The sequence below is a fragment of the Humulus lupulus genome, chromosome 5 (assembly GCF_963169125.1).
Source record: "Humulus lupulus chromosome 5, drHumLupu1.1, whole genome shotgun sequence".
Taxonomy (NCBI): domain Eukaryota; kingdom Viridiplantae; phylum Streptophyta; class Magnoliopsida; order Rosales; family Cannabaceae; genus Humulus; species Humulus lupulus.
In genome coordinates this window covers 204201881-204226461 of record NC_084797.1, presented here as the reverse complement: position 1 = coordinate 204226461, position 24581 = coordinate 204201881, and the positions used below count along the sequence as shown (strand labels likewise).

Sequence of the window (24581 nt, the reverse complement as noted above, 5' to 3'; positions counted from 1 at the left end):
AGCCATGAAACAGGAAATGGAGTCTGTGTACTCAAATTCCGTCTGGGATCTTGTGGAAGCACCTAGTGACTTTAGGGCCATTGGGTGCAAGTGGATCTACAAGAAGAAACGAGGTGTTGATGGAAATATCGAGACTTATAAAGCTCGATTAGTGGCAAAGGGTTATACCCAAAGAGAAGGCGTGGACTATGAGGAAACTTTTAGTCCGGTAGCCATGCTCAAATCCATTCGCATCCTCCTATCCATAGCAGCCGCTCTCGACTATGAGATTTGGCAAATGGACGTCAAGACAGCTTTTCTTAATGGAAAGCTTGACGAGGTCATTTATATGGATCAGCCAGAAGGATTTAAAGTATCTGGACAAGAAGGAAAAGTTTGTAAGTTAAATAGGTCCATCTATGGACTTAAGCAAGCTTCTCGTTCCTGGAATCTTAGGTTTGATGAAATAATCAAAACCTATGGCTTTGAACAAAATATTGATGAGCCCTGTGTTTACCAACTAAAGGCAAATCAAATAGTGGTATTCCTGGTTCTTTATGTAGATGATATCTTACTCATTGGAAACAATGTTAAGAAATTATCAGATGTGAAGAATTGGCTGAGCACTCAATTCCAGATGAAGGATTTGGGTGAAGCAAGTTATGTTCTAGGTATCCAGATCATCAGGGATAGTAAGAACAAACTTTTAGCTCTATCTCAAGCAGCTTACATTGATAAAGTGCTTGAACGTTTCTCAATGACAAATTCAAAGAAAGGGCGTCTACCGTCCCGCCATGGAATTCATCTTTCAAAGAAGCAGTCTCCCCAGACTCCTGAAGAGGAAGATGCAATGAGAAAAGTTCCTTACGCATCTGCAGTTGGAAGTCTGATGTATGCCATGTTGTGTACTAGACCAGATATCTGCTATGCAGTGGGAGTAGTGAGCAGGTATCAGTCAAACCCAGGACCGGAACATTGGATAGCAGTTAAGCATATCCTGAAGTATTTGAGACGGACTAGGGATTATATGTTAGTCTACAAGGGTGGTGTTCTAAACCCTGTAGGCTACACCGATTCAGATTTTCAGACTGATGTCGATGACAGAAAGTCTACTTCTGGAATGGTGTTTACTCTTGGGGGTGGAGCTGTGATTTGGAGAAGCGTAAAGCAGTCTGCAATCTCAGATTCCACCATGGAGGCTGAGTACATAGTCGCGTCAGAAGCAGCTAAGGAAATAGTCTGGCTAAAGAAGTTCTATTCGGATCTTGGTGTTATTCCAGAAATGGATAAACCGCTTGTGTTGTTTTGTGACAATACAGGAGCGATAGCCAACTCAAAAGAACCTCGAAGTCACAAGAGGAGTAAGCATATAGAAAGGAAGTATCACATTATTCGAGAATATGTGGCCAGGGGAGATGTGAAGGTTATGAAGATTGCAACTGAAGACAATCTTGCGGATCCGTTTACAAAGACACTACCAGAAGCTACATTTGATAAGCATATCAAGGAGATGGGATTAGTATAATTAAGGCATTAGTTTCAATTAGTGCAAGTGGGAGTTTGTTGGGGTTTTATGCCCTAATTAAAACCCAAATTCTTTGTAATCTCATTTTTATTATCAATAAAAGAATAGAAATCATTTTTTGACTTGGTCAATCACTTTGCTCACATGTTTTATTTTCATGATTATTTGTTTAATATAAACTTCTATTAAATCCCGAGCATATAGCTAATCTTATTTATAGTGACGTAATCACAGTGGAATATAAATATGATTATATGTTCAAAAATAAGTTAGTCCTAAGATTAGTCAGTGCACCGGATTTACACTGACTTGCCAATCTACGATATGATCTACTTACACATTACAGTGTTATGTTCTTTCCAGAACATTAGCAAAGTAGATAAGATCGGATGTATTTGTTACATCGGACAGGACCGATATTGACAGTTGATAAGATAAGTAAACATACCGTTATTATCTATTCTAGTCATATCATATAGTTGACCATAGGTCAATTCAATCTCAATTCTGAGTGGTTAGTATTCTAACTGATTGTATTATTTGAGTTCTTTGACTTGTTCGTTACCAGCTTACCCTACGGACTAGCCCATACTTACATCTTGGGAACTCGGTAGTATAATTGAGTGGGAGTGTTAATCATAGATATGAACATCTATAGCTTCTGATGAAGAAGTGAAACGATGGTTTCCTTTTAGTTTGGTTCAAGGTGTTAAATGATAGAGATCTCATTTCAGTAATTAAATTAGTTTACTGAAATATCATTTACAAGGAACTAAGTGTTTTAAGGATAAAATACAATGAGGGGTAAAACGGTATTTTAGTCCTATCTCATTGTAGACCGTCTATAGAGGATTGAGTGACAATTATGGTTGTAACAATGGATAATTAATAGCGTATCTATATTTGTTATAGAGCGTTCTATGAATTCAAGAGTGCAATTCCAAGTCTATAGTGGAGTCACGAGGAATTAATAAGTTAGTAAATTTATTTGTTAGATTTATGATAACTTATTGGAGCTTGATTTCATAGGCCCATGGTCCCCATTGTACCTTGGATAAAATCATCTAGATAGTCTCAATTAATTGATTTAATCATCAATTAGAATTATCAAAGTTGACCAGGTCAATTTTGGATAGTTTCACAGAGTTGTGTAATTTTGAGAAGAAAAGAGAAATTATGGCAGATTTATTAATTAAGATAAATTGGTATCTAAATTAATAAATAAATTTAAATCAAGGTTCAAATTATAAATAATTAATTTGATAAAGGATTTAAATAATTATTTAATTAATTAAATCAATAGAAAATAATACAGGCCTTGATTTTAAGTCCAATGGGCTTATAATCAAATGGGAAATTTCACGGGCCTATAGCCCATGATAATTTCGACCTAGGGTTTCAAAATGGCTGTTATTTTATTGATTTTTTAATTAAATTATATGGCCTAATTGAGTCTATAAAAGGAGTGCTTATAGAGAAGTCAAAACAAAGGTTTTTGATAAGTCAGATTTTCTGATAGTTTTATATTCTCTCTAAACACAAGTCATTTTCTAAGCCTCTTTGTATTTTCTCTTCTTCTCTCTATATCTATCTCATGTGTTGAGAATTGCCCACACTAGTCTAGGTGGTTCTAAGGATACATTGGAAGATCGTGAAGAAAATAGAAGATCGGTTCAGTTTCTTGATAATACTCTGCGACAGAAAGGATACAAGAGTTAGAGAAACTGAAGGAAGGACTCTTAATTCCGCTGCGTATACTGTAAGTATTATATTGTTTGTTTCTCTTTGAATTCAATTTAGAAACATGTTTTAGGCTATCTCGTATTAATTTGTTTAATATCAGATATACATGAAAATAAATAAAGATCCTGTATAAGTTATTTCCTACAACTGGTAGGAAATAAAGATCCTGGATGGTTTTTCATGTTTTTATGAACATATTGATTTTATGTGAATTTTAGCAATTTTTAGGTTATTTTGTTGTATTTTCTATGTTATTAATTTTTATATATGCTTTATTTTGTGTAAAACATGGTAAAAATTAATTAGAAAATGGTTTTGGTTTAAAAAATTGCTCAAAATTTTTTTTTTGAAACAAATTTGGCCTGGCACCCATGCGCGCGCGCACACCATGCGCACCAGCGCACGCACGCGCGCGCACGCCCAGCAGCCAGCAATGAACAGTGACCGTACGGACGGTACTGTTCATTGCGTTTTTTTTTTTAAGAAAATTAAAATTTGTAGAAATAAATTATTTAAAATCAAAACTAAAAATATCTTTATTGTTTTATCATTTAAATTTTTTTAAATAAAGATATTTTTGTTAGTTGATTTTAATAATTAGATATTTTCTACAAAGAATCAAATTCAAATTTAAAATTAGACTAACAACTTAATTTTAAATCTTTTAATATATTAAAATATTAGAATTATGATATCAGATATTTAAGATATTTTCATTTAAATTCTTGATATTTTTATTAAATCTTTATTTGAAAATATAAATATCTTTTTATTCTATAGTTTTTAATATTTAAATTATTTAAAATTTAATATTGTTAGTTAGATATTTTTATGGATATTTGAATTTGTTTAACTATTTGAATATTTTAGGCTTGTTATAACTATTTGTATTTTTTTTTAAATGGTTAAAATATTAGATAATAGTTATAACAACACAAGATATTTTGAAAAATAATTAAGATATTGATTTTAAAATTTAAAATTGGTTAAATTTTGAAAAATATCTTTTTTTTTTTATTCAGCCAATTAATATATATTTTTTTAATGGGATTTAAATTAACTTTGGTTAATTGTTGATAAATCCTATTTAAATTAAATTAATATTTTTTTTTCAAATTAACCTAAAACCAAGTTATTGTTGATAAATGAAATTTAAATTAACTATTGTTAATTGTTGATAAATTTCATTTAAATTGACTTATTTTTTTGTAAAAATTTAATTAATTTGAATTTTTTTTTTGATAAATTCTAGATAATTAATTGTGGTATTTTTGCAAATGAAATAAATTGTGGTATTTTTGCATAAATTCATAGAATTGCTCATATAGTAACATGATTAGGCCCATCCAATTATAACATGTCTGTTTGCACTATATGTGGTATTTTTTGCAATTGGGCTTAGATGCATATAGTGGCCCATATGTTTGTTAGATATATGGTATTTTGCCAAATAAAATATTCATAAAATGATAGGTTTTATTTGGGCCCATTAGAAAATGTAAAGTTTAAATTCCTCTCTTGTGGGTGATTCCACTTGTGAAGGCCCATTTGCTTTGCATGACTATAGTGAGCCTAATCAATTAATAACAATTAATAAAACGAAGGTTTAAATTCCTGTCTTTTGGACCTTGTATGGAAGATAGGGGGCCTTTGTAGTGGGAACGACATACTGGACCCAGCCCTCCTCCATACAAGCCCAATTGTTAAGGCCCATTTACCTGAGTTGGACTTAATTGTATAGGTTCATTATATTAGTTAAACCTAAATATTGATTAGCAACAAATTAATTCTAAATTAATTGAATTTGTTTCAATGTGACACTTTAGAATTAATAAGAAATTATAGGACTTTGGTTTTAAAAATTTTAATCTGTTTAATTTTTTTTTGGAAAACCATAGTCATTAATTTTCTAAAAATAAATAATAAAAATACTATTTTTAATTTTATAATGAGCTTATTTTAAGAATTTTATTCGATCTCCACTGTTGGTTTAACATAGTCAATAGCTTAATGGGGCCTCGAGGCGCTTTGATTCGTCCCCCTACGGAAGGTGTTCATTAGTTATTTTGACAAGGTTAGATTTCGAAAGATAGATAATTATAGGTCAAATTCTACTAGACTCACCCCTACGGTGACTACTAGGACTAAATCTATGATTATTGAAACCGTGGGTCTAGCTCATAAAATAAGAGATTTTGTTTTCTTATTTTGATTGAATAGTAGGTTGTTAATAATGGTGACCATTATTAAATGAGTTTACAACTCTATTTAACTAGTGGTATTTTTGACTCTCGCCAACCGGGACAAGGATATCATAGATTAGTTAAAAACCTAAAGAAATAGAGATATGATTGTTTTTGGTATTTTTTCTCATATCTTACATATTTTTGGTATATGCTGTGCTATTTCTTAAAATTTGTGTGAATAGAAGTTTTATTGAGCAAATGTGATTGATTTCTATTTTATTGATACTTTGTAGTTTTGAGTTATGGCTGTGTCTACTCCCATCCTTTCTCAACTTTCGATGGAGAAACTCACTGGAGAAAACTTCCTTAAATGGAAGCAAAACATCAACATTGTGTTGATAGGTGACAACTCCAAGTTCGTCATGACTGAGGAATCCCCGGAAGTTCCAGCTGAAGGAGCTACCAAGTCTGTGAGGGACAAGTATGAGCGTTGGCAGGCGGCTAACAACAAGGCGCGGTACTACATGTTGACTAGTATGGTCGACACTCTCAAGACAAAGATGGAGAATGTCGAGACAGCCTACGAAATCATGGATTAGCTCCAAGACATGTTTGGTGCCAAGTCAGCGCAGACTCGTTTTGAGGCCACCAAGAAATATGCCAATGCTCGAATGGCACCTTCTCAACATGTTCGTGATCACCTGATCAAGATGACAAACTACTTTCAGGAAGCTGAACTGCACGGAGCCATAATAGATGAGGAAACTCAAGTTGGCTTAATCCTCAACAGTCTTTCTCCAGCTTTCCTTCCATTCACCACCAACTATGTGTTGAATAAACTCAACTATGGTCTGACGCAGCTCATGAATGAGCTTCAAACTTTTGAGTCTATTATGGGTGGACCTAGTAAGGGAGGAGAAAAGAAGACAACTACTACTACTGCTTCTGATCCAGCTAAGGCTGAAGCTAACCAAGCTTCATCTTCAAAAGCTGGAAACAAGAGGAAAGGTGGGAAAAACAATAACCCCAAGCCTGCAAAAGCTGCAAAGGTGAGTGCACAACCAAGTGCACAGACGCCTAAGGGGAAAAATAAGAAAAACAAGAAAGGTAAAGGTAAATGTTTTCATTGCAAAGAAAAGGGGCATTGGAAACAAGATTGCCCCAAGTTTCTAGCAGATAAAAACAAAGGTAATGATTATAGTTCATTTATCTTAGAAACATGTGTTTTAGAAAATGATAACTCCGTTTGGATTATTGATTCTGGATCTACTAACCATGTTTGTAACTCTTTACAGCTTCTTGAATCGTGGGAGGAAGTGAACGAAGGCGACTTAAAGCTTAGAGTTGGGAAGGGAGCGTTCATTGCCGTCCAAGCTAGAGGAAGAGCTCGTCTGAAGTTCGGAAATAAATTTTTAATTTTAAAAGATGTATTTTTTATTCCGGATTTTAGTAGAAATTTAATTTCAGTTTCCATGTTGCAATTAGAACGATTTGTTATGACTTTCACAAGTTTTAATATATCTATTTCTTTCAATGGATCACAATTGTGTATTGCATGTTTGGAAAACGGGCTTTATATTCTGCGACCTAATGAACCCCTCGCTCTTAATAATGATTTATTCAAAGTAGCTAAACCTAGGACCAATAAACGTCAAAAGACCGATAACAATAATATGACGTATTTATGGCACTTGAGACTAGGTCACATTGGCTATGATAGGATTCAAAGACTTACAAAGGACGGACCTTTGAGGGAACTCACCTTAGGTGAATTACCTGTCTGTGAATCTTGTCTAGAAGGCAAACTGACCAAGCGTCCATTCTCTGCAAAGGGTGATAGGGCCAAAGAACCACTTGGTCTTGTGCATTCAGATGTTTGTGGACCTTTGAATATACAAGCCAGGGGTGGTTTTGAGTATTTCGTCACTTTCATTGATGATTACTCTAGATACTCATGTCTTTACCTAATGCATAGGAAATCAGAAACATTTTCAAAGTTTCAGGAATTCCTAGCAATGGCTCAGAACCAATTAGGTAAAAGGTTAAAGATCTTGCGATCTGATAGGGGTGGAGAATATTTGGATATGCAGTTCCAAGATCATTTAACTGAACTTGGGATTTTATCACAACTTACTGCCCTAGGTACTCTGCAAAAAAAAAAATGGTGTAGCGGAACGCCGAAATAGAACTTTATTGGAAATGGTTAGATGCATGCTTAGTTACTAAACTCTACCAACTTTGTTATGGGGATATGCAATTGAAACCGCAAATGACATTCTCAATGTCGTGCCGTCAAAATCAATCCCCAAAACACCTTTAGAACGCTGGAATGGTCGTGAACCTAGTTTATGCCATTATAGAATCTGGGGGTGTCCCGCTCACGTCCTGAGGAAAAAGGAGGGAAAGCTAGAACCGCGAACTGAAGTTTGCATGTTTGTTGGCTATCCTAAAGGTACTCGGGGTGGACTTTTCTACAGTCATTCAGAAAAGAAAGTGTTTACTTCTACAAATGCTACTTTTCTGGAAAATGACTATGTCGAGAACTTTAAACCTCGCAGCAAAGTAGTTTTTAGAGGAGATGGTTAAAGAATTGACTCCAACCAATGTTCCATCGTCATCAACGCGTGTTGATGATGAAATTCCCACTCTTCATGTACAATCGACGCAAGTCGATTTAAATGAAGAAAGTACCACTGTTCCTGAGCAAACAGTCACGGAGCCTCGTCGTAGTGGGAGGGTTTCTAGAAACCCAGTTCGCTATGGTTTGGATGGTGAAACCAATATGGTTGTTGGTGACACTAGTGATGATGATCCATTGTCTTTCAAACAGGCAATGGCTAGCCCTAAAAAGGAACTATGGCTTGAAGCCATGAAACAGGAAATGGAGTCTGTGTACTCAAATTCCGTCTGGGATCTTGTGGAAGCACCTAGTGACTTTAGGGCCATTGGGTGCAAGTGGATCTACAAGAAGAAACGAGGTGTTGATGGAAATATCGAGACTTATAAAGCTCGATTAGTGGCAAAGGGTTATACCCAAAGAGAAGGCGTGGACTATGAGGAAACTTTTAGTCCGGTAGCCATGCTCAAATCCATTCGCATCCTCCTATCCATAGCAGCCGCTCTCGACTATGAGATTTGGCAAATGGACGTCAAGACAGCTTTTCTTAATGGAAAGCTTGACGAGGTCATTTATATGGATCAGCCAGAAGGATTTAAAGTATCTGGACAAGAAGGAAAAGTTTGTAAGTTAAATAGGTCCATCTATGGACTTAAGCAAGCTTCTCGTTCCTGGAATCTTAGGTTTGATGAAATAATCAAAACCTATGGCTTTGAACAAAATATTGATGAGCCCTGTGTTTACCAACTAAAGGCAAATCAAATAGTGGTATTCCTGGTTCTTTATGTAGATGATATCTTACTCATTGGAAACAATGTTAAGAAATTATCAGATGTGAAGAATTGGCTGAGCACTCAATTCCAGATGAAGGATTTGGGTGAAGCAAGTTATGTTCTAGGTATCCAGATCATCAGGGATAGTAAGAACAAACTTTTAGCTCTATCTCAAGCAGCTTACATTGATAAAGTGCTTGAACGTTTCTCAATGACAAATTCAAAGAAAGGGCGTCTACCGTCCCGCCATGGAATTCATCTTTCAAAGAAGCAGTCTCCCCAGACTCCTGAAGAGGAAGATGCAATGAGAAAAGTTCCTTACGCATCTGCAGTTGGAAGTCTGATGTATGCCATGTTGTGTACTAGACCAGATATCTGCTATGCAGTGGGAGTAGTGAGCAGGTATCAGTCAAACCCAGGACCGGAACATTGGATAGCAGTTAAGCATATCCTGAAGTATTTGAGACGGACTAGGGATTATATGTTAGTCTACAAGGGTGGTGTTCTAAACCCTGTAGGCTACACCGATTCAGATTTTCAGACTGATGTCGATGACAGAAAGTCTACTTCTGGAATGGTGTTTACTCTTGGGGGTGGAGCTGTGATTTGGAGAAGCGTAAAGCAGTCTGCAATCTCAGATTCCACCATGGAGGCTGAGTACATAGTCGCGTCAGAAGCAGCTAAGGAAATAGTCTGGCTAAAGAAGTTCTATTCGGATCTTGGTGTTATTCCAGAAATGGATAAACCGCTTGTGTTGTTTTGTGACAATACAGGAGCGATAGCCAACTCAAAAGAACCTCGAAGTCACAAGAGGAGTAAGCATATAGAAAGGAAGTATCACATTATTCGAGAATATGTGGCCAGGGGAGATGTGAAGGTTATGAAGATTGCAACTGAAGACAATCTTGCGGATCCGTTTACAAAGACACTACCAGAAGCTACATTTGATAAGCATATCAAGGAGATGGGATTAGTAGAATTAAGGCATTAGTTTCAATTAGTGCAAGTGGGAGTTTGTTGGGGTTTTATGCCCTAATTAAAACCCAAATTCTTTGTAATCTCATTTTTATTATCAATAAAAGAATAGAAATCATTTTTTGACTTGGTCAATCACTTTGCTCACATGTTTTATTTTCATGATTATTTGTTTAATATAAACTTCTATTAAATCCCGAGCATATAGCTAATCTTATTTATAGTGACGTAATCACAGTGGAATATAAATATGATTATATGTTCAAAAATAAGTTAGTCCTAAGATTAGTCAGTGCACCGGATTTACACTGACTTGCCAATCTACGATATGATCTACTTACACATTACAGTGTTATGTTCTTTCCAGAACATTAGCAAAGTAGATAAGATCGGATGTATTTGTTACATCGGACAGGACCGATATTGACAGTTGATAAGATAAGTAAACATACCGTTATTATCTATTCTAGTCATATCATATAGTTGACCATAGGTCAATTCAATCTCAATTCTGAGTGGTTAGTATTCTAACTGATTGTATTATTTGAGTTCTTTGACTTGTTCGTTACCAGCTTACCCTACGGACTAGCCCATACTTACATCTTGGGAACTCGGTAGTATAATTGAGTGGGAGTGTTAATCATAGATATGAACATCTATAGCTTCTGATGAAGAAGTGAAACGATGGTTTCCTTTTAGTTTGGTTCAAGGTGTTAAATGATAGAGATCTCATTTCAGTAATTAAATTAGTTTACTGAAATATCATTTACAAGGAACTAAGTGTTTTAAGGATAAAATACAATGAGGGGTAAAACGGTATTTTAGTCCTATCTCATTGTAGACCGTCTATAGAGGATTGAGTGACAATTATGGTTGTAACAATGGATAATTAATAGCGTATCTATATTTGTTATAGAGCGTTCTATGAATTCAAGAGTGCAATTCCAAGTCTATAGTGGAGTCACGAGGAATTAATAAGTTAGTAAATTTATTTGTTAGATTTATGATAACTTATTGGAGCTTGATTTCATAGGCCCATGGTCCCCATTGTACCTTGGATAAAATCATCTAGATAGTCTCAATTAATTGATTTAATCATCAATTAGAATTATCAAAGTTGACCAGGTCAATTTTGGATAGTTTCACAGAGTTGTGTAATTTTGAGAAGAAAAGAGAAATTATGGCAGATTTATTAATTAAGATAAATTGGTATCTAAATTAATAAATAAATTTAAATCAAGGTTCAAATTATAAATAATTAATTTGATAAAGGATTTAAATAATTATTTAATTAATTAAATCAATAGAAAATAATACAGGCCTTGATTTTAAGTCCAATGGGCTTATAATCAAATGGGAAATTTCACGGGCCTATAGCCCATGATAATTTCGACCTAGGGCTTCAAAATGGCTGTTATTTTATTGATTTTTTAATTAAATTATATGGCCTAATTGAGTCTATAAAAGGAGTGCTTATAGAGAAGTCAAAACAAGGGTTTTTGATAAGTCAGATTTTCTGATAGTTTTATATTCTCTCTAAACACAAGTCCTTTTCTAAGCCTCTTTGTATTTTCTCTTCTTCTCTCTATATCTATCTCATGTGTTGAGAATTGCCCACACTAGTCTAGGTGGTTCTAAGGATACATTGGAAGATCGTGAAGAAAATAGAAGATCGGTTCAGTTTCTTGATAATACTCTGCGACAGAAAGGATACAAGAGTTAGAGAAACTGAAGGAAGGACTCTTAATTCCGCTGCGTATACTGTAAGTATTATCTTGTTTGTTTCTCTTTGAATTCAATTTAGAAACATGTTTTATGCTATCTCGTATTAATTTGTTTAATATCAGATATACATGAAAATAAATAAAGATCATGTATAAGTTATTTCCTACAAAAACATATATAAAAACTAACATAAGAACACAAACACATAACAGGAATTAAAAAAAAGTGAATAGGATAAGGAGACCCCCTTTACTCGGAGTCCTCATGAGGAACATCCGGATTAGGCGCAGGTGCTGAATGTGTAGTCCATGGATCAAGAATTTGCTGCGGGAACAGTGGAAATTGAGGAACAATTCTCGGAGTGAGCTTTTTGAAGGTCCGCTCCATGACGCCATCACGCTGCTGCTCATACTGCCAAAAAGAGTGCATACGGCCACAAAGCTCTTCCTGCCTGTGATGCATTTGTTGTTGCATCACTTCAAACTGAGTGAACCGCTCCAAAAGAGCATCGTCGACCGGGACAGCAGGTGCCGATGAAGAGGCAGAGGCGCGGGGGTTCTTTGTGGCTCGAGATGGGCCAAAACTGACAGCTGCTCTGGGATGTAACAAACCCTCCTCGGGCCAAACAGGGACTCCAGCAGCACGGCAAAGAGCGGTGATGGTAGCAGGCAGAAACAATTTCCCTTTTCCGCGCTGGGAACACTCAAAGATCTCTTGAGCTAACACTGTCCCGACATCTACTTGGAGTCCCTTTTGCAGGCAATAGAGCATGAAGGCGCGAGCCTTGCTCACCGTAGAATCATGTGAAGTAGGGCAGAGAGTGGTCTGAACAAATGAGTACAGACACTTAAGATCATGCTCCAATTCCGTCCTCCGAAAACGTAAGTTGCCGTGTTCATCCACATCCCAGGTAGAATCATGCTGAGCTATTGTTTCCATAACTTCTATGAGTGCGTCCCCTGTCACCTCCCCTCGGCATGGGGTAAACGAACACTCAACGGATTCTAGTTCAAATAAGCTGTTAATTACTGCAGCACTGAACTGGACTTCAACTTCACGAACTATGACCGTAGTGGGCCACTCTTGAGACATAAAGTTCGCATAGAACTCTCGGACAATCTCGGTTACTGCGGGCTCGGGCTGTATCACAAAATTCTCCCAACGCCTATCACTGATTGTGGTATGTAACCACTCAGGTAACTCATCTAGTCCAGCTTGTTCGGCCACCAAACCTCTCTCAATATACAGACCCCGACTAACCACTTGGTTGTTGTATTTAGCCTCGGCCGTGGGACAGTAGAATTTCTGCACCTCATGGAAGGGTTTCTTCTTCGCTTTATGTGCCACTCTCTTGGTTCTCGGCATGGTTGAAATCTGGAGAGTGCCCAAATGGACGACAGCAACAGAGAGGCAGCACAGAACATTACACCAATGGAGAAAACCCAAACCCCCAATAAGAGCAACAATAGCCACAAGTGGATATTCTGAACAAAGGAATATTACCCCAAATGAATGCACTGAGCCGAGAATGCCTTGGCGGAGTAGAGGCAGGCACGGCTAGGATACACGGAGCAGGGTTGCCGTAGGCGTGGGTCTTGTTTGACCACAATGGAGGCAGGGACTCTCGGGATCACTGGAAGGGCCGCCTGGGGTCGGTGCGAGGGGAAGAGGCGGTTCAATTACTGAGCTGGGTCCGCCTGGTTTGCCGAAAGTGGCCGTGGGTTAGTTGTCGGGTTGTGGGGGATGTATGGTCGGTGGCTGTTGGGATGGTTTCGATGGGTTCGGAGGTGGTTTGCAGAGGTCGGTGGCTCGACGAAGATGGGTCGTGAGTGGCGGCGGAGGGATTTCTGTGGTTGGGGTTTCAGGGGCTGTGGTCGACGAAGGCTGTTGGGAATGTGGTGAGGATGTACTGAGTATATATATATATATTAAAGGTAATAAACTAATGTATTTAATAAAAGTAATATATAAAAAAATGAAATACAAATATATATATAATAAAAGGAAAAGTAACTGATATGTTTTTTTTTTTTCGTTTCTTTTAGATAAATATATATATATTCAGTACATCTAAAATAACTGATACGAATAGGGTTTGTTGCAAGGGGGCCCAGTTGAATAATTCTTGGGAGCCCAATATAATATAGGGTAAAATGGACCCTTTCTTTATTTCTTTGTATAAAGTCCACGGGCTGCTGGGTCCACAAAAATCCAAAATTTTGACAGCTTTTTGGTCCGAAAACAATTGAAATGCACCCAATGATTGCACCTTTAATTCCTTAATCATTTAATCCTTTATTCAGCACGTGCCAGTTTCTCACTTTACGGACCAACCAGCCTCGATGAAACCCCGATACTTCTATTTTGGACCCAGACTCATTGAGTTGCTGCCCAGAATTGCTGAGTGGTTGCTATAGCAACTGGGCAACACTTTCCACCCCAAACTTAATTCTGCTTCCCAGCCTCAATTTTCGCCCAGTTCCTTAGAAACCGTCCCAGAATTAACCTGCACAGAAACACACCTTTCAGAGTTCCACCGAAAAATTTATTCCTATTTAATATATATATACTTTTTTTTATTTTCTCTTTTTTTTTTTTATATGGGGTGCCATTGAATTTTTCTTTCCGCATTTTTCTGATTTTCAATTATGTTCTTTCCTCTCTTTTCTTTTTGTAAGGCACCCCAAGTTACAATTTGCTTAAGCATCCGTCAAGGAGATCGAGGTCTTTTCTCGGTTGACCTCGCCTCCCCAATAGTGTTTTAACCGCTGCCCGTTAACTGTGAACTCCCTCCCGGACTGATCTTCTCGAATTAAAACAGCTCCAAATGGATACACTTCCATCACAGTAAATGGTCCAGACCAACGGGACTTAAGCTTTCCAGGAAACAGCTTCAACCTGGAGTTAAACAGTAACACTTGCTGATTTTTCTCAAATACTCTTTCCTTGATCCTGCTGTCATGCCATTTCTTCGTCTTTTCTTTGTACAGCTTTGCATTTTCGTAAGCAAACAGCCGCATCTCGTCCAGTTCATTCAGTTGCAGCTTTCTTGCTTCTCCAGCAACTACAAGATCCAAATTTAACTTCTTCAACGCCCAAAATGCCTTATGTACTAATTCTACAGGAAGATGACACGCCTTCCCATAAACTAGGCGATAAGGAGACATGCCTAAAGGAGTCTTAAAAGCTGTCCTGTATGCCCAAAGCGCATCATCTAATCATTGGGACCAGTCCTTCCTACTGGGATTCATAACTTTTTCAAGAATTCCCTTGATTTCTCTATTAGAGATTTCAGCTTGCCCGTTGCTCTGTGGGTGATAGGCTGTGGCTGTCTTGTGTTTGATGCTGTATTTGGCTAGCAAGGCAGCCAATATTTTGTTTACAAAGTGGGTTCCCTCATCACTGATCAAAGCCCTTGGAGTCCCAAACCTTGTAAACACATGCTTGTGCAGAAACTTCATCACTACCTTAGCATCATTTTTGGGGCTAGCCACTGCTTCTACCCATTTCGACACGTAGTCAACAGCCACCAAAATGTAGAGGTTCCCAAAAGATTGAGGGAAAGGCCCCATGAAGTCAATGCCATATGTCAAACAACTCCACCTCCAAAATGCAATTAAGTGGCATTTCATTCCTTGCTGAGATATTTCCCACTCGCTGGCAGCGATCACATCTTTGAACAAAATCGTGGGCGTCCTTAAAGATAGAAGGCCAATAGTACCCTGACTGAAATACTTTGGCAGTGGTGCACTGCCCACCAAAATGACCGCCATAAGGAGCTGAATGGCAGTGTTCTAGGATGCTGGAAACTTCATTTGCTGAGACACATCTTCTCATTATATGGTCTGGGAATTGCTTATACAGGTATGGCTCATCCCATAAATAAAATCTGGCATCATGTAAGAATCTTTTTAGCTGCTGTTTGTTGAAATCTGGTGGATGTACGCCCCCAACTAAAAAGTTTACAAGGTCTGCATACCATGGTACCTATTCTTGCTCCACAACCAGCAGCTGTTCATCAGGAAATGAGTCTTGAATTTGTAATTCTGCCTCTAAATTGCTGCTGTGAGTGTTAGTTTCCAGCCTTGATAAGTGGTCTGCCACTTGATTTTCTGTCCCTTTTCTGTCTCGGATTTCCAAATCGAACTCTTGCAGCAACAAAACCCAACGTATGAGCCTCGGTTTAGAGTCCTTTTTGGCTATCAAATACTTGATAGCAGAGTGGTCCGTGTACACAATAACCTTAGTCCCCACAAGATAGGCTCGAAATTTTTCAAAGGCGAAAATCACGGCCAGCAGCTCTTTTTCAGTTGTAGTGTAATTAATCTGGGCATCCACCAATGTTTTGCTTGCATAGTAAATATAATGAAAATTTTTGTTCTTCCGCTGCCCAAGAACAGCTCCAATCGCGAAGTCACTGGCGTCACACATAAGTTCAAAAGGTAATGACCAGTCGGGTGCTGTGATCACTGGTGCTATAACAAGGGCTGACTTCAATCTCAAAAATGCCTCTTGACATTCATCAGTAAACTCAAAAGGCCTATTTTGCTCCAGCAAGCTAAGGGTTTGGACACCTTTGAAAAATCCTTTATAAAGCGCCTATAAAAGCCAGCATGGCCGAGGAAACTTCTAATGCCTTTTACCGTGGTAGGGGCTGGTAGTTTCTCAATAACTTCCAGTTTAGCCTTGTCAACCTCTATCCCCTTGCTAGACACTTTATGCCCCAATACAATGCCCTCTTGCACCATGGAATGACATTTTTCCTAGTTCAACACTAGATGGGTTTCTTCACACCTCTTTAAGACCTTTTCTAAGTTCTCCAAGCAAACTTCAAAAGAATCCCCATAGACAGAGAAATCGTCCATGAATATCTCCAAGATACTCTAAGCCATATCCGAGAAAATAGCCATCATGCACCGCTGAAATGTGGCTGGTGCATTACATAACCCAAAGGGCATCCTCCTAAAAGCGAATGTGCCGTATGGGCAGGTGAAAGTAGTCTTCTCTTGGTCTTTAGGCACGATAGATATCTGATTATACCCAAAATACCCGTCAAGAAAACAAAAGAACTCCTTACCCGCCAAGCGGTCCAACATTTGGTCGATGAAGGGCAAAGGGAAATGGTCCTTTCTAGTGGCTTTGTTCAGTTTTCTATAATCCATACAAACCCACCACCCAGTAACTGTGCGAGTAGGAATAAGTTTGTTGCTGTCATTTGTAACTACTATAACACCCCCCCTTCTTCGGAACACATTGGACAGGACTAACCCAAGTGCTATCAGAAATCGGATAGATTATCCCATAATCAAGCCACTTAATGACTTCTTTTCTAACCACGTCCTTCATTACTGGATTCAACCTCCTTTGCTGCTCCACAGAGTGCGTATAATCAGATTCCAGCAAGATCTTGTGCATACATAGCGCTGGACTAATCCCTTGAATATCAGCCATTGTCCATCCAATTGCCCTTTTCTGCTGCTTCAGTAATCTCAGCAATGACTCCTCAGCAAAGTATCATTGTCGCCCAAGTACACATACTTTAAATGACTTGGCAGTCGCTTTAACTCCAGCTGGGGTGGTTCTTCAACAGATGGTTTGGGTGGCTGGAAGTGCTTTTCTGGCAGATTTAGAGCTTCAAAGACTTTATTGAATTTCTTTACTGGTTGATAAGAATCCACCCATGTAATAATCTGCTCTTCCTCACTACTATAATCCTCCTCATCTACAAAAATCTGGGTCCCCATAGCAGCTTTTTCCACACTTCTACTGATTCTTTCAGCCACTAAAGTGTCAATAACATCAACTCTAGAGCATTCTTCAACTTCATCCGGAAACTTCATGGCTTTGAATACACTAAAAGTGACTTGTTGGTCATTCACCCGCATAGTAAGTTCTCCGTTCTGTACATCAATGAGAGTACGCCCTGTAGCAAGAAAGGGCCGACCCAATATTATAGGCACTTCTCTATCCGCTTCATAGTCTAGAATGATGAAGTCGGGCGGAAAGATAAACTTATCAACTTGGACTAGAACATCCTCGATTTTGCCCTCTGGATGAGCCATGGATCTGTCGGCAAGCTGTAATGTAACAGTCGTGGGTCGTGCTTCACCAATACCCAACTTTTTAAAGATTGACATAGGCATAAGGTTAATGCTAGCGCCCAAATCGCATAATGCTCTTCCAACATCTCTACCTCCAATAGAACACGGAATCGTGAAACTGCCAGGATCTTTTAACTTAGGAGGGATCTTGCTTTTCAACATCGCGCTACATCCTTCTGTGAGAGCTACAGTCTCAAATTCCCCCAATCACCTTTTCTTTGTCAAAATATCCTTTAAGAACTTGACATAATTTGGCATTTGCTCCAATGCTTCGACCAAGGGGATATTAATATGCAGCTGCTTCAGTACATCCAAAAACTTTCTGAAATGACCATCCTATTGTTTTTTGCGAAATCGCTGCGGAAATGGAAGGGGCGGTTTAGGACCAGAATTTACTGGAGCAAGTTGCTGACCCTTTGTTGTAGCAACTGGGCCAGTTTCAGCAATTTCCTGGGCAGTTTGTTACTTGTTTCTCCTTCGCTTTGGATTGAAGTGGGCTCTCCACTACCCTGTATTTCCTCAGAACTTCCCAGATTTTTACCATTCCTCAACTGAATAGCTTTACAGTGTTCTTTCCCATCTCTCCTTGGGTTTTCTGTATCACTAGGCAAAGATCCTTGCGGCCTAGTTTTCATTTCATTGGCTAGCTGGCCAAGCTGCATCTCAAGATTACGAAGAGAAGCTGCTTGGCTCTGTATTACTGCATCGTTCTTAGCCATATACTCCCTCATTAGATTCTCCAAAGAATTCGGCTGGGTGTTTTGAACTTGTTGTGAAGGTCTCGGCTGCTGTGAAAAACCTGGTGGATATGCTTGTCTTCCTTGTGCTGGTACTGTGCTTGAACTTGCTCCTTGACCTCCCCATGACAGATTAGGATGATTCTTCCACGCTGGATTGTAAGTGCTAGAATATGGGTTGTTGTTGCGGTTGAAATTCTGATTACCCACATAGCAAACCGAGGCTGGATTTGAAGGGCAATTCTCAAAAGTATGCCCATCCCCACAATACACACACGATACTTCTGCACTTTGAATGGCAGCAGCTGGCTGAATATTTCCTCCCAAACTCATATTCTTCAAGATGTTGGTCATTGAGGCCATTTGAGCTGTTAGAGCCGTTAATGCATCTACTTCAAGAACTCCCGCCACCTTTCTACTTGTAGGAGATCTAGTGTTTGACCATTGATAGTTATTACTTGCAATCCTTTCCAAAATCTCAAATGCTTCGTTGTAAGACTTGGAAAGAATGGCTCCATTGGCTGAAGCGTCCAAGACCATTCGAGAGGCTGCATTGAGACCATTGTAGAATGTCTCCATTTGTATACAATGTGGGATACTGTGGTGTGGACATTTTCTTAAAAGCTCTTTGAATCTTTCCCACGCGTCACTAGTGGACTCATCTTCAAGCTGCTGGAATGACATGATTTCACTCAGAAATTTTGCATTTCTGGTGGGAGGGAAATATTTGCGCAGAAACTTTTCAGCAACATCATTCCAATTTGTGACGGAATCAGGGGGAAAAGTGTTGAGCCATGATCTAGCTCGGTCTCTTAATGAGAATGGAAATAGCTTCAGCCTTAATGCTTCTTCACTCACTCCTTGAAGCTTAAAGGAATCGCTCACCTCCAAAAATGAACGAAGGTGGAGATGAGGATCCTCCGTTGGCATCCCACTAAACTGCCCCACGGTTTGGAGCATTTGAAATATCACTGGCTTGAGCTCGAATTGAGTTGCTTGTATTTCTGGCCTCACAATGCCTGGATTTAGCTCATTAAACATGGGGGCAGCGTATTCCCGTATTGTTCTGGTTCTGTCATCCGCCAAAACAATGGGATTAGTAACTTGCTGGCCATCCCCCTCATCATCAACACGTTCAGCCATAGTGCCTCGGCTTTTAGCCTTTTGATCCTTTCTCCTTTTTCTGAAAGTTCGTTCGATCTCGGGGTCAATAGGAGCAAGTTCACTGTCCTCTTGCTGGTTCATACACTGTAGGTACCTGAGTTTGCACAACCCGAACCAACAAGGTTAAAAACAATGAAAATAAACTGTAAAATAGTTGATAAAACAGAATTTAATTTTAAAGTCCCCGGCAATGGCGCCAAAAACTTGTTGTGGATTTTCTAACGATTAAAATATGCGCAAGTATACACAGTCGACAATAAGTAATACAGTGATAGAGTATCAAAGTTCGTCTCCACAGGGACTTTTAAACTAAAAATAATGCAATATCAACTAATAACAATTTACAATTCAGTAACCAAATCAAGAGAAAATTTATGTAATTAATTCTGAAAATAAATATAAATGAGCAAAGTAATTAAACTAAAAATCAGAGATTAAAATGAAATAATTCTGGGTGGATTTCAGATATGAGAAAAATAGATTTGGATGGTTAATTCCCCTCAGTTCGTTCCAGTTGCTACAGCAATGACTCAGCAATGGGTCAGCAATTTATGTCACAGTTAATAGATTTCGTAAACCCAGTAAGTTTTTCCCAAAACTTAATATCTATTGTCTATAACCCCCCTCAATACATTCCTGTATTAAACCAGATTATAACCAACCAATCAAGCACCAAATCTTTAGGTTATGCAAGGCAGCAAAATTGTAACGACCCAAATTCACTAATAAGGCTTAAGGGCCTCGATTAGTGTGCCGGGAGGGCATGATGGGAATTATGTGTGATTATTATGATTAAGATGCATGATTATGATTTTAAGCATGTTATATGACTATGTGAATTATATTATGTGATAATTATGATGTGTGAATTGTACCACGTGGGTGTTGTGATACCAATGTGATGCACGTGCCGAGACGGTCCTAGAAAGCTAGATAATGGTAACTGGTGATTTGGTAACTTGTGTAACTGTTAGTAACCATAGAGAGTAACAGGTTTTGTTGGATAAGTGGTAAAACTGTAAAGTAGGTAAAAGACAAGTGTACCTTTGAGGTTTAGTTAGAAAAGGATATTTGAGGGAGGCTAAAAAGGTCTTTTGGCAGTGGTATAGATGTCTTTGGCTGAGGGAAAAGGATATGTACGATTCTTTTATGCTAAGTATAACTGAAGTTAAGACTTGGAAGGCTAGAAAGATCAAGAAGGAAAGGGAGAATTAAGAACCTAGAAGGCAAAGTGGAAGAGGAGCTGAACTGAGTTCTTTGAGGCTAGTGCAGGGCTTAAGGGTGTGGAATCAAGCATATATCAAGGTTTATACTGAGGTAAGGAATTGGTCTCTGTTTTGTTAAGTTCTGAATTTGGTTTTTGAAAGAATTGAGAGATAGCCATGGTTTGTCTTGCATGGAATTCAGCTGGTTTGTTAAGGTGGAATCTAGCTCAAGCTTGGATTGGAGGAAGCTCAAGTCGAATTTCTGATTAAGGTAAGGGTATTAAGTATGTTTGCAATTTCGTAGCTGTTATGGTTTAAGGATTTAGAGGACTGGTTTGTACTTTTCTCAAGTTTTAGCTTAAGTGTTAGAGTCTGAATTTAAGTGTGAATTATGTGGGTGATTGTGTGGTTGAGCTGGATTATAGTGTTTATAGGTTGTTGGTTGGTCTATGTGGGGTTTTAAATAAGTTTTGGGGCTTGGGTATGAAGTTGGGATGATTTGGAGTGATTTGGGTTCGGGGAAAACGCAGGGAAAACCCAGATTTTCTGGGCTCGCGAAGGAGCACCGCGGCGCTGTTCTAGCGCGCCGCGGCGCAAGGCTGTTTCTGGGCAGAGCAAGTTCTCTGACTTGCTGGGCGCCGCGACTCAAACTTTCTGGGCGCCGCGGCGCTAGGCCAATTTCAGGATGTTAGAATTTGTAATTTTGAGCCTTTGCTCCGAGGGTTCGGGGGATGTCTTCGGTGCATTGTTTGAGGGATTTGGGGTTTCGAGAGTATGGGATTGGTTCCGGGGAGGTAATCTTGGATTGGTTAATAACAAAGAATATTATATTTGTGTTGTGATTAGGACTTTGGAGAGGCTCGGGGTAGAGGACCGTGCTTGCGGCTACGTGGCATCGAAAACCAGTGAATTGAAAGGTAAGAAAACTGCACCCGAATGTATGATTGTAATGGGAATAAGTGCTCCCAAGAGTTGCATTGTGTCAATGTTGGTATTATGCCAAGGGACACGTACAAACGGTCTAAGAGTACCGTATATGACCTTAGCGCACGGGGCGCGAATTGGCCACTGGGAGCCAAAAACGATAGGATAATAGAGGGGGCAGCCTGTGAGCGCTAGCCCTGGTTATCGTCTGTGCATTATGTATTATGAGCTGAGATGCTTTGTATATGGAATATTTGTTTGATGATATACTTGAATTTATGAGATGCTATATGTATAATGGACATGTTTACTAGTTGTTCATGCTCTGTTGTTGCTGTGTTTTCTTACTGGGCCTTGGCTCACGGGTGCTTCGTGGTGCAGGTAAAGGCAAGAGCAAGCTGGACCAAGCCTGAGGTGGAGAGCTCCGAGGTGTAATGTACATAGCCAGCTGTTCGATCACCATGGTCGAGGAGTGTGTCAGGACAGATAATTACCTAACTGCTCGTTTTTGCCTTAGTATGGCCAGTCAATGTATTTAAACTTTGTAGCTTTTGTAAATGGCTTTTAAACTGTCATTTTTGGGATCCCATGTAATTAAATAATGTTTAGTAATGAAAACGTAACTTTTAAGACCAAAACACTTTTAACCCTAGTTCCGCTACTGTTTCAGTAACACGATTTTACTTTAATGACTTGTTTAGCAAGTCTGGCACTTTATAAACACACAGTGTAACGGTCTTGGCTATCCAGGGCGTTACAAAAATAGTCCTATTCCACTACTCAAAATCACCTAAAACTAGGTAAGTTTCTTGCATCAATTGAATGGGTTCAGCTAGACTTCCCTTTTCCAAGCTAGATCTAACTTAATAAATGCTAAAAATGGCCAGTAATTAACATTCACTTATCATTACAGCACATTCAATTGAACTATTACATAAACAACTTAACCATGCATTTAGAAATTTAGTTCATACATAAGGGTTCATAACCACCCAAATCTTTAGGGTGTTAGTTCATAGCTGAAATTTTAAACATAAAACCAGTACAGTATATTTCCATGAAGTTTGAATAGAAATTGAAATGAGAAAATAATACAAAATTAAAGAGAAATAGAGATTAGAGAGAATTGAATGTTGAGCTCTAGTCCCCCTTAGGTGTCTGCCTTCTTTTTTTCTCCTATTTCGTACTCCCTTCTTCTTCTTCTTCTTTCTTTCTGCTTCTCTCTGTACTTTTCTTAGTGAAAATATCCAGAATACTTCAATAATGATCGGTCTCCTTCTATATTTCGGCTGCCTCCTCTTTAGCATACTTGGTTTACCCTAATTAGTAAGTCAAAGTCAATTATGCCCTCTTGTCCTTTGCCACACCATCCAGCTGACTCATTGTACAACATTCTCGCCACCTAGGCGTCACTTATTCTTCATTAAGTCCAGCTGGAATTTGTCACGCTTCTTCACTGGTCCCTGCCGATTGCTACGTTAGGTTTGCTACAACATTAAGAAAACAGCAACATGCTCTTTCCAGAATTGTTCCTCTTCATGGTCCAGAGTTCCCAATCACCTGCTTTAGCCTCCTTTCCTGATAATCATAAACACGAAACTACATAAATCACTAAGAAAAATATGATAATACAGACACACAGTCCCTTGATACAAATATACACTAAATGGACACAATTACACTACTTACAACTCATTACTCTTTTGTTTTGGTTTGAAAATTATGTTTAAAGATGTGAAAATAACTCTAAATCCTAGAGTTATCAGCCAGCTTTCTAACAACACTAGAAAGATATGTTTACTCTAATTATTCCACACAGTGGCTTTCTTAAATAGAAATTATTTTATGTCTGCCGATACAAGTGATATTAAACTTGCTGAGATGACTAGTTGACTTACTTGACTATAGTCTTACCTACTAGTGTAGAATATAACAGAATATGACTTACTTGAGAAAACTTCTTGTCATTGTGTGTCTTGAGTGTGTAATCTCATGTTTGATAGTGAATTTGACTAAGGACCTCTGTTGCCTTGGCTGTAGGACTAACCTGATTTGGTTAAGTCCGAACAAAGAAAACTTGGGCGTTTCTGGTGTGTTTGATTAAATTTCTGTCAACTGACTTTGTCTTCGATATTATTAGCCATTTTTCTGTGTGTTTGTAATCTGTTTTTGCAGGGGTTTATAATACAACAACTAGAATATGAGATTATTTGTTGCCATGTTTTTAATTGACAAGTGGTTAATATTGTTGATAAAGAATATGTGTGGTTGTACATTTGGCACTTGTAATTAAGAACTTTTGAGTGATAATATTTGTTTTATGGATATTTGTTCAAGATCAAGTTTTTTGATAGACTATTCTTCTAACTGTGTTAATAGTAAATTACTCTGATAGTTGTTTTTCAGAGGATGAAAAGTTCTCTAAAAATCTTAACAAAGGAAAACCAAAGAGAATGGCATATACCTCATTCTATAATACATTATTTTTTAGATATTAGACTTTAAGAAAGAGAGAACTAGCTTTGTGAGAGAGTTTCTTCAGGACTCCTCCCATGTGTGAACTATTATAATTTGAGTGTGCTAGTTCTTCTCAACTGTGTATAGGGTGTAATCTCAGATTGTTGATGCTTAATAAAGACTTATGGTGTAATCTCAGATTCTTGTGCATTATTACATTTGATTCTTCTTGCTGTGTTACTGTTATTCTTGTGAGCTAGTTTTGCTAATATATGTTTACCTAAAGTTGACAAGCAAGTAATAGTATAAATATATTATATAGTAATAGTATACATATAAATATATATTATATAGTAATAGTAATAGTATAAATATATAATAAACTCTTTTTTTTTGTATTTTATAGTAATAGTATTGAATGGTTGGAGTTAGATATCATTAATAATTAATATACATTTATGAATAATATG

The 24581-nt window shown here is 38.1% G+C and overlaps 2 protein-coding genes across 2 annotated transcripts; both read right to left on the bottom strand.

The window, feature by feature from the left end:
* Positions 1–14222: 14222 nt before the first annotated feature.
* LOC133779882 (uncharacterized) lies at positions 14223–14690 on the bottom strand. Its single transcript, XM_062219781.1, has one exon. It carries the CDS (start codon positions 14688–14690, stop codon positions 14223–14225), a length of 468 nt encoding a protein of 155 aa, XP_062075765.1.
* Positions 14691–17012: 2322 nt separating this feature from the next.
* Positions 17013–17786, bottom strand: LOC133779881 (uncharacterized). The gene has a single exon (XM_062219780.1). The coding sequence runs from the start codon at positions 17784–17786 to the stop codon at positions 17013–17015; it is 774 nt and encodes a 257-aa protein (XP_062075764.1).
* Between the last annotated feature and the right edge of the window lie 6795 nt (positions 17787–24581).

Bases quoted from the DNA above. Each gene is read 5' to 3' on its own strand.
- LOC133779882 (XM_062219781.1), bottom strand. From the start codon at position 14,690: ATGTCTCCTTATCGCCTAGTTTATGGGAAGGCGTGTCATCTTCCTGTA.
- LOC133779881 (XM_062219780.1), bottom strand. From the start codon at position 17,786: ATGTTGAAAAGCAAGATCCCTCCTAAGTTAAAAGATCCTGGCAGTTTC.